The 9,869-nt window shown below is 65.0% G+C and overlaps 2 protein-coding genes across 6 annotated transcripts in view; one reads left to right on the top strand and one right to left on the bottom strand.

The window, feature by feature from the left end:
* LOC109289825 (glutamate dehydrogenase, mitochondrial-like) overlaps positions 1-5,826 on the top strand; it is a 10,737-nt gene extending 4,911 nt beyond the window's left edge. For all 5 annotated transcript variants that reach the window (XM_019506054.1, XM_019506051.1, XM_019506055.1 and 2 more), the window contains 6 exons: positions 2,723-2,860; positions 3,027-3,164; positions 3,661-3,741; positions 4,135-4,350; positions 5,102-5,164; positions 5,579-5,826. In XM_019506054.1, coding sequence (XP_019361599.1) covers positions 2,723-2,860; positions 3,027-3,164; positions 3,661-3,741; positions 4,135-4,350; positions 5,102-5,164; positions 5,579-5,695 — 753 coding nt within the window. In that variant the 3' untranslated portion in view covers positions 5,696-5,826. The remainder of the gene's footprint in view (positions 1-2,722; positions 2,861-3,026; positions 3,165-3,660; positions 3,742-4,134; positions 4,351-5,101; positions 5,165-5,578) is intronic.
* A 1,531-nt stretch (positions 5,827-7,357) lies between these two features.
* SNCB (synuclein beta) overlaps positions 7,358-9,869 on the bottom strand; it is an 8,228-nt gene continuing 5,716 nt past the window's right edge. The window contains exons 2-5 of the mRNA XM_019506050.1: positions 9,433-9,471; positions 9,051-9,169; positions 8,044-8,133; positions 7,358-7,851 (exon numbers count right to left, since the gene is read on the bottom strand). Of these exons, the coding sequence (XP_019361595.1) occupies positions 7,819-7,851; positions 8,044-8,133; positions 9,051-9,169; positions 9,433-9,471 (281 nt within the window). The 3' untranslated portion in view covers positions 7,358-7,818. The remainder of the gene's footprint in view (positions 7,852-8,043; positions 8,134-9,050; positions 9,170-9,432; positions 9,472-9,869) is intronic.

Raw genomic sequence — 9,869 nt, 5'->3', positions numbered from 1 at the left:
AGTAGGGAGTTCCCCATTGTGTAAGTGTGCTGCTGGTTCCTACTGCCCAAGTGCAGCACCCTGCACTTGTCCATATTGAAACGCATCCTGTTCCTGTTAGCCCACCCCTGTAACCTATCCAGATCCCTCTGCAATCTCTCCCTCCCTGCTAGCGTGCTCACCTCCCCCCAAATTTTGGTGTCATCAGCGAATTTAAACAGGTTACTTTCCACCCCATCATCCAGATCGCTGATGAAGAAATTGAACAGCGCAGGCCCCAGAACCGAGCCCTGGGGGACTCCACTACCCACCATGTGCCCCCTCACCCCAGCTCTGCTGGCTCTCACTCCCTGCCAACCCAAAGCCTTCCTAACCCTAACCCTAACCCCCAAGCACTGAGTGACAGTGACCGGGGTGGAGGGAGAATTCATTGCCTGCCCAGGGACATGTGGCCTTGTCACAGGACCCCTAGGAGGAAGCAGCCCCCCTGCCTTGGGATGTTCTGCTGCCTCCCGCAGCTGGCTACAGAGGGCACGGAGCTGTGGCCCTGGGACCGCGTGAGCCATGCAAGGCGCAGGACAGGCAGGCCCTGCAGGCAGGGAGCTCTGTGGGTACAGAGTGGAAATCCAGGTCAGTCGAGCAGCACTGAAAACGAGAAAGGACAGGCCAGTGGCACGTGCTGTGGTCCGAGAGTTGGCTGTAGAGCTGGACTGAGAGAGCATGCACATCAGCTTCCCCTGGGCCTAATGCCCCATGACTGCCTGTACAGGGGGCACTGGTTTACACTGAGGGTGCAGTGACCCGGGCTTGCTAGCAGAGGATGGGCATGGACACTGGACACCTGGAGTAGACAGTTGATCTTCCAGGTGGGCTGTGGGCCCTTGGGCGAGTGCCCTGCGCACTGTGGTGCCAGGATACCCGTGCTCAGTGAAGGGGCCCACAGCTGCCAGCAGCCCGGGCAAAGCAGTTTGCAGGGCTGCTGGACCCTCCCTGCATTGTAGAGGGGTCCCAGGTGGGCACTCACTGTGGGCTGTGCCTGCAGCATCCCCACAGCAGCAGCAAGAACGCAAGCGCAGGTCACACCCATGCTTTGCTCCACGGCTGTGGCTGCTTTTAGATGCTCCTGGGAGAGGACTCTTGCCAGCTTGGTGCTGCTGCACTGTGGGCAACAGAGCCCCCACCTCCACCCTCATGGGCAGTGCAGATTTGCTGGTTGATCATGTGGCTGGAATAAGTCCATCACTGCAGCGATGGGCAACGGCAGTGTTGTTCAGACAGCAAGTCGTGGGATTGCAGCAGTGCGAGGTATGTCCAGGGTTTCCTGGACCGTCACACACCAAATTCCTGTGCAGAAGCTGAGTGGAAAAACCATGGCTGGGCCTGCAGAGCCGTGGTGCTTGGCCTCCTCCAGCCAGTGATGCCACTTCCAAAATGGACACGGCCCAGAACCTCCCATGGGATTCCTTGGATGCAGTGCGCCCACCTGCTGCATGGATCCCACCAGGCCTTTGCTGAGCCCCTTTCCCACAGAGTTGGCGAAGGAGCGTGGGGGCAAGAGGGTGACAGGGCTGAGTGAGCAGGCCAAGTCCAGGAGGGGCAGGGAGCTAGACCTGCAGACTCCGGTGACATAGGTCTGTGTTGTATCTGTGCTACCCTTCATGGGGAGCAAATACAATCCCCCACGAGGCTGGGCTGGCCACAGTTTCCTTCCTAGCCTCTCTTGCTGGCCATGACCCTGCTCTGTGGGACACTGCCTTGGCTGCCTCCCAGCTTCTGGTGAGAGAAATGAGACTGAGCGGGGTGGAAGCCTCAGCTGGCAGAGCCAGGCTCATGCCAGGAGCTGATGTCTCTGAGTCATCCATCACCTTTGCTCTGCAGATTCATTTCCAGGAGATCCTCCACTTCCTAAGGACTTTGTGGAGCTGAGGAGGAGCTGCAGTGTCCCTGGCTGTTTGCCAGGCAGGGATTCACCAGAAGGGCAGTTTGGGGTTTGATAAAATAAGAGCTCTGGCTGCAGGGCAGAGGTACTGGGGGCTGCCAGGCTCATGCTGCCCTGGGAAGAGCCTAGCTACAACAAAGGCGGCACCAAGGATGCTTCGGGAGGGTGGCCGGCTGGGGAGTGGGCTGCCAGCCGTTCTCCAGTCCTTTCACTACAATTTTGACTCTGCCAGGCTGGGTTGATACAGCTCAGACCCAAGGAGGAATACCTGCCATGGAAAACTTGCCTGGCTTTATCCCAGCACTGCCACTGCTCCAATAAAAAAAGGTGGCCCCACAAAATCCCTGCCTGGCTCTTTCCTACTGAAGTTTGATACCGAGGGGTTCATAGATTGTTAGGGGCTGGAAGGGACCTTGTAGATCATCAGGTCCAGTCCCCCTGCACTAGGCAGGAAAAGACAGCTGGGGTCAAGTGACCCCAGCAAGATGACTGCCCAGTCTCCTTTAAAGTTGGTGACTTTTGTAGAGGGAAGAGGGACCCAGCACATCTGTGACCTGGGCGGCGAGGGGGTCTGGGTGATGCTGTTCTCTTAGGCCCACCACAGCCCCTTGCTCCCAGGCCCACGCATGTGCCTGCTCCCAGCTGCCAGGAGATGGCATCCAAGGTTCTTGGGAGCAGCCAGCTGGATGTGGCATTGCAGGGCTTGAGGGGGCTTTGGTTTGGGGTGCCTTGGAGGGCCTCAGCTGTGGCACATGCGTGTAGCCAGCTCAGCACAGGCCCTGTGCCCTCTCCTCTCCCCACCAGGGCTTCGGGCATGTGGGGCTGCACACGATGCGGTACCTGCACCGCTGCGGCGCCTGCTGCCTCTGTGTCGGTGAGGTGGACGGCGCCATCTACAACGCCGATGGCATCCACCCCCAGGAGCTGGCAGACTACAAGCTGGTATGTGCTGCTGCCGGACTGGGGGGCAAGGGTGACGAGAGACCCCCAACAAGACACCTGAACAGTGCAGCCGGGCAGGCTGAAGAAACCAGTGGGGAGGGGACTGGGATTGCACTGGCCCCAGGGCCATGCACAGATCAGCCATGGACTGTCCTTGTCCTGCCAGGAGCATGGCACCATCGTTGGCTTTCCAGGAGCAGAGCCCTACAAAGGCAGCGTCCTCGAGGTGCCCTGTGACATCCTTATCCCAGCTGCCACAGAGAGGCAGCTCACAGCAGAGAATGCCCACCTGGTCAACGCCAAGGTAGGAAGCACCCTGCAGCCATGCCCATGGGAGCCCGGCCCTTGGTGCCTGTGTCCAGCTGGGTGTCAGCAGCCCTACGGCTGTATGGAGGGAGTGTGGGGCTGTGACCCGCTGCAGCAGAGTGTGAGTCACACGCTCCCTGTGTGCTGCTGGCCCAGAGCCTGGGTGAGGTGTCTGGAGGTACCCGGAGAGAGGAGTTGCAAGGGCTGGGGCAGTCCAGCATGGTCACAGGCCCCAGGCATCCCTCTGCCCTGGGACATCAGTGGAGCAGGGTGCACCGAGCACAAGGCGGCTGGGCCTCTGCTCCCTCCTGAAGTCGAGATGCGAGCCCTTGGTTCCAGTACAGACCCAGGGCCTTCTGCTGGGTGCAGCCTGGACAGTCCCATAGTTGCCTGCCAGGCATCCACTGGGCTGGCATGAGGATGGGAGGAGGTGGCAGCCAGTCCCTGCTGCTGGGCATCATCTGTCTCACACAGGGTCTGTCCCTGCTTTGCAGATTATCGCTGAAGCAGCCAACGGCCCCACAACACCAGCAGCACATGAGATCTTCCTCAAGAGGAACATCCTTGTTATCCCGGTATGTTGGGACCGGGGGAGCAGGAGTGCTATCCTCCATCCCCAGCTTGGCCTAGGGAGCTGGAGGAGCTTGGTTCATGCAGCTGTGGAGCCTGGCCAGGCAGCCTGGGTTAGGTGCAGGCTGAACTAGCTGGGCAGCATCTCCCCCGGGGCTCTGGGTGCCTCCTGCAGCCAGCACACAGGAGCCTTTGCTCCATCACTTGACTGCCCTGAGGCCCTGGTCACCCCCGAGGCAGAGAGCACAGTGCCTAGGAGCATCCCCTGGGGCCCAGAGAAGGTGCTGCCCACACTGGGTCTCACAGTCTGGGGGGCACTGGGGTAGGAGGAGGGAGGCTGCTGCTGGGACTTGCGCTGATTGGGCCCCTGCAAGCCATGAGTGCTGCCCCTGTCCCAGGACCTGTACGTGAGCGCGGGCGGCGTGACCGTGTCCTTCTTTGAGTGGCTGAAGAACCTGAACCATGTGAGCTATGGGCGCCTCACCTTCAAGTATGAGCGCGACTCCAACCACCACCTGCTGCTCTCCGTGCAACAGAGCCTGGAGCGGGGCCTGGGCCGTGCCCACGGCGACCTCCCCATCATGCCCTCCCCGGAGTTCCAGGCCCGCGTGGCGGTGAGTCTGCTCGGCCCAGCCCGGCTGGGCCCAGGGAAGCCAGGGCTGGAGTGCTGTCACCTCTCAAGTGTGGTACTGGGGCAGCTGCCCCTGTCTGTGGGGTGCTTGGAGCCACTGAGGCAGGGCATGGGTCAGGGTAGCTCCAAGGGCTCCCTGCAGCTGCCCCCCTACCCATGGGCACTGCGGGCACACAGCTGGCATCCAGTGTGGGGCCCCTTGCTGCTCTGTGCCAACGTGGCTGGCTTCTGGTCTCTGACAGTCCTGTGGGACTTGTGCGAGCCCTGGGGGCAAGTGACATGAGGTGCCTGGCCAGGGTGGAGGTGTGCAGGTCCAGGTGAATGCACAGCCCTGGTAATGTGGGGGCCAGGACTGGGGCAGACTTGGGGGCTGTAGGCACTGGCCCTTTGGCTTTTGGGTCCAACCAGCCCTGGAGCATGATGTGGGGCAGCCACGGAGGCAGGGGAGGGGGTTGCCCTGAGCTCATCATCAGGCATGGGGGACTGGGGTGCGAGATGTGTGTGGTGCCATGAGGGCACAGCTTGGGGTGGGTCCTGCCTGGCACTGCCCCAAGCCAGCACAGGAGACCCAGACATCACATCCCGCAGCACAGACCCCGCTGGCCCCAAGCCAGAGCAGAGCAATGCCCCCAAAGCCCTGGTTGGTGCAGGGGTGATGCAGAGGCCCCCAGCCCCACAGGCAGCCTGGGCCAGGAGGAGAGCTGCCTCTCTGAGATTGGCTTGTTCCTACGCAGGGCGCCTCAGAGAAGGACATCGTGCACTCAGGGCTGGCCTACACCATGGAGCGCTCGGCCAAGGTACCTCCATGTCGCTGCTGTGAACGGACCCTCCCACGAGTGCACCCTGGTGTCTGCCTGCTGGGATCAGGCTGAGGCCTGTTGCCACCCCCTCCCTTGGCACTGGAAGGTGGCCCCCTCCCTCAGTGCTGGCTCCTGGCTTCTGTCTCCATGCGACAGAGGACTGCTGTAGCTGGCTGCTTTGGGAGTGTTGGGGAGAGCTGCTTCCTGGCTGAGCCCGTGGGGCAGGGGATAGGGACGGCCCTGCCCAAAGCTGCGGGTGGGACAGGGGGAAGGCCCAGGGACCACTTTGTGTCAGGGCAGCAGCACCACTTGCATGTGCAGCCCAGGAGCACTCAAGGAGGGTTGAGCGTGAACTGCCCTTGCCACCCCCCACAGCCTCCGCACCTCACCTCCATACTCCCTGTTTCCTAGCAAATTATGAGCACGGCCCAGCAGTACGACCTGGGCTTGGACCAGCGCACGGCCGCCTACCTCTGTGCCCTGGAGAAAGTCTTCAGGGTGTACAACGAGGCTGGCTTCACGTATTGACCAGGCTGCACCAGGGGCTAGGGCTGTCCGCCCTGCGACTCCAGCCCCAGCACATGCAGGAGCTGCCCAGGCTGGGTGTGTTGGGGAAGCAGCTGCATGCAGCACGGTGCCTTGATAAAGGGTTTATTGGAGCACGCCCGTGTCCCACGTGTGCCTGCGTCGCCCCCCTCCAGGCGTGGCCATGGCCCGGCTATGCCAGTTTCTGCCCCAGGCCCTTGATGGCCTCCTGCGCTTTGGAGGCTGCCGTGCTGATGGTGCTCTGCGTCTGTTTGGTCGCCTCCTCGGCAGCTGGGCAGCACGGGGGGGAGGAGAGAATGGCGGTTAGGTGAACGGTGCCCCCATAGGTAGCCAGCCATGCCCCCCTGCTCTGTGGCCCCCACTCACCTGTCCGGGTGCCCTCCTTGGACGTGTCTGCCGCCTGCTGCAACACCTCCCGGGCCGCCAGGACTAGGAGAGGGGAGACGGTGGGTGACTCCCAGCCATCCAGGCCAAGCCAGCTGCAGGTCCCAGTCCTGCGGCGGCCCAGGCAGCCTGCCTGGCTTGTGGCAGGGATGAGCCCCTCCCCAGCAGTGCAGCTGGCTTCCTCAGTGCTCCCTCCCCACGGGCTGATGCAGCTGGTCCTGGGAGCTAGGTACAAGGCAGCTGGGGGTCTGGCCCTCTGCCCCCAGGCCCTGGGGGTACAGGCCCCCCCATTCCCCCAGTTGGCTCTGCAGCTTTGAGCACGCCAGGCCTGTGGGAAGCCTGCCCTGGCAGCCCCTCCTGGCCCTGGGCACTGACCTGCAGAGTCTGTCATGCCCTTGGCCGCAGCCTGCGTCTGCCCGCGGAGACTGTCAAAGGATTTCTTCATGGTGCTGCGCTCAGTCCTGCTGCCCCTGGGTGGAGGAGGTCTGTGCTGCCCAGGGCTGCAGCCACAGCTGTTAAATACCCGGCGGGTGTGGGGGCAGAAGTGCTGAGCATGGAGCTGGCACCCGAGCTGCCAGTGTCAGCAGAGCTGTTGTGTGCAGGGCTGCGGCGGGTGGGGGCTCTGGTGCTGTCTCCGGCCCAGCTCTGGATGCAGGCCCAGCTGCCCGCTCCCTGCCCTCGGGCGCTGGCTCTGGTCCTGCTGGCTCTCAGGCCGGAGGTTGGCGAGCCGCACGGCCAGGAGCTAACTGGTCTGGTGGCTGCCCGCAGGCGGGGGTGGCTGGAGCCCGGCTTCCCCCAGCAGCAGGGAGGAGGGGGGGCATCCAGGAGGCTCAGGGGTGTCGGGGGACTGGGCGCAGCATGGTGGTCGCTGCGTGCTCAGTAGCTCCAGGCCTCTGCGCAGGGGCCTCCTCCTGCCGTGTTCCCCCACCCTCCGGCTAGGGCCGCTGGCTGCAGCAGGTATGCAGCGCCCAGGAAAGCGGCAAGCAGCTCGCAGCAATGTTTTTACTGGGCCGGGCAGGAAAGCACTCGGCCCCATGGACACGGCAGTGGAAGGTGGCCTGCAGGGCACCCAAGTCGCGGGCACCGTGCAGACCTGGGCTCCCCGGCGCCACCTCTGCAGCTGGACAGCAGGGAGCAGGCCCAGGGAAGGGGGCACTGCCCTGCCCCTCGGGTCAGAGCCATCCCCTACCCCTGCTCCACTGCACAGACCCCAAGGCCCCTGTGGTGCCCCCCCAGCCCAGAGATGCCAGAGGCGGCAGCTACAGACAGGAGTTGTCTTTATTCACGGACACGGGGCGGCTGTGTCACTGGCAGCCGCCCGCGGCACACGACACACACGGCGACAGCGGGGGGCACGTCCATGCCACGGTCACAACACAGAGCGTGGGAGCGGAAAGGGGGGGCTGCGGGGCAGGGGGCCGAGGCACGTGCAGGCCAATGTACAGCGGGATGGGCAGCACACGCGTGGGCGCAGGGTGGGCAGCCCCGGGAGGGACACGGGGTGCGCACGCCTGGTCACACGGGCAGCAGGGGGGGCTCCGGGCACGCTACACAACACGACATGGAGACATGGACGCGGCCAGGTCCCTGGGGCCGGACCGGAGGAAGAACTCGTGAGGGATGGGGGGACGGGGCTCCACTGCCCGCTGGCCCCAGCACGGGGGGCGGGCACGGGCGGCTTGGGTCTTGTGCTGCTGGTGGAAGAGTCGGGGCCGCAGCTGCTACGCCTCGGGCTCGTACTCCTGGTAGTCCTCCTGCGGCGGGAGCAGGCCATGAGCGCAGCCCTGCGCGAGCCAGAGCAGCCTCGGGGTCGCTCGGCCTTGTCCCCCGGTCTCGCCTGGCAGGCATGCAGCTGGCACAGGCCCCTAGTCGTGCCACACGGGGCGAGGGGAGGGGCTGGTCCTGGGGACCCCTCTGCCTCCCACCCCGGGGGACGATTGTCTCACCTGCGGTGGCTCCTCGTAGCTCTCGCCCTCCGGCTCCAGCAGGGGCTCGATCAGCGGCTCCTCCACAGCCTCCTGCGCCACCTCCTCCGGCTGCAAGGACGGGCCGCGCCATCAGCACCAGCTCATGCCCCCGTGCTCCGTGTCCCGCACCCCCGGGCCAGGTTGGGGGCTGGGCCTCGGGGCACATGCGCCAGGCGGGTCCAGCTCCTCTGTGCTGGTGCCCCACCCCGCCAGGAGTGCAGGGGTCCGATGTGTCCCAGGGTGCTGGGTACTGCTGGTGCGGGGCTGGGAAGGGGTGTTTTCCCCTCCTGGTGTCAGGGTTTCCCCCTTCCTCAGCAGTGCCGGGCACTGGTTGCAGCCCAGGCTGGGGCCTGGCTGCGCCAATGCTCCTGCTGGGACCACCCCCACAGGGGCCTGGCTGGAGGGTCCTGCCCCTGCGCCCAGGCTCAAACCAATGCTGCACTGGGGGCAGGAAGGGATTTGACCCCTGCTCAGACTGGGGGTGGGGGGGCTTCACCTCCCTCTGGGGGGGTCACGGTCTCTACTCAGGGTCTCCAGCGCAGGGTGATTCCCGAGGCAGCAGCAGGATGCTCCAGGCCCCAATCCCTGGGGGCTCCCGGCCTGGCACGGCCCAGCTGGCACAGGTCATGGGGGGGCACCAGCAGCCCGCCCCCACATGCACGCACGCACACACGCGTGCACACACATGCACACACGCGGCGCTGGCTGGCTGGCTGGCAGCAGCCGTGGCCTCATTTCTGAGCTGTTGCTATTTTGGGATAAGCTGGAAGCGAGCGGCTCAGCACGGTCCAGCTCCCTCCCCCCATGCCATGGAGCCCACAGCTGTCGGGTCCCCTGCGCACGCACACCTGGCCGCCGCCGCCCCATCACACGCGCACGTGCACACCCGTGGCCTTGTGTGGGGGGGCACGCAGCAGCCGTGGGGCAGGGACCCACGCGGCAGCCCCCGGGCGGAGCAGGGGGAGTCGTGGGCGTCCAGCGCTCACCTTGAGGTCAGTGGGAAACTCCTCCTTCTTGACCAGCCCGGTGGCGGCCGCGATGTTGCCGGCCCCCGAGAAGACGGCGCCGCCCAGCTGGGAGGCCTGCTCCTTGGTCTTCTCAGCCACTGCAAGGCACACCGCATCACCCCGCACCCATCGCTGCCCCCCCCACAGGCATCAGGGCCCCTCAGCCCCCGTGGGGTAGCAGCAAGTCTCCCCCCAACCCCATCAGGACAACCCGGTGCCCCCGCTCCTTGCAGCCTGGGGGCAGCTGGATCCTTTGCTCCGCTGTGCAAGGGGCTTTGGTGGCATCAAGGCCCCCGTGGCCTCTGATCTCGTTAGTGCGGCTTCCCCGGGCACAGGGCCCAGAGCGGGGGGTGGCGGGTACCTGAGGTGACGCCCTGCACCACGCCTTGAGTCTTGCTTCCTGAGGGCAGAGAGGAAAGGAGCACGGTGAGAAGGGCCAAGCCGGCCCGGCTGGCACCAGGCAGGGCCCCGCGACTGACGGGGCCGGACTGGGGGCCCCGAAAGGCCTGGGGGGCCACGGCTCTGCAGCCAGAGCGTGAGTATGCACCATGAAGCTTGCTGGTGCCCCTCACTCCCAACCTGCAGCCCCTGCTCCCCCCTCCCCATCAATGCTCCTCGCCCCCGACCCGCCGCCCACTTGGCAGACGAGGAATGGGCAGGAGCCCGGGAGCGGGACAGGGAGCAGCCCCGTGTCCCTGCCCCTGAACACGTGGTGCCTGAAGGGGCTCAGAGCTGGGCCTGGGCCTGGGGCACCGAGCAGTGGGGCTGGCCTCGGCAAGGCAGCGAGATGAAGCGGGG

The sequence above is a fragment of the Gavialis gangeticus genome, unplaced genomic scaffold (assembly GCF_001723915.1).
Source record: "Gavialis gangeticus isolate Ggan-Ray unplaced genomic scaffold, GavGan_comp1, whole genome shotgun sequence".
Lineage (NCBI taxonomy): Eukaryota > Metazoa > Chordata > Crocodylia > Gavialidae > Gavialis > Gavialis gangeticus.
Note: the sequence above shows the minus strand (reverse complement) of the source record. Positions and strands in the feature narration are given on the sequence as shown.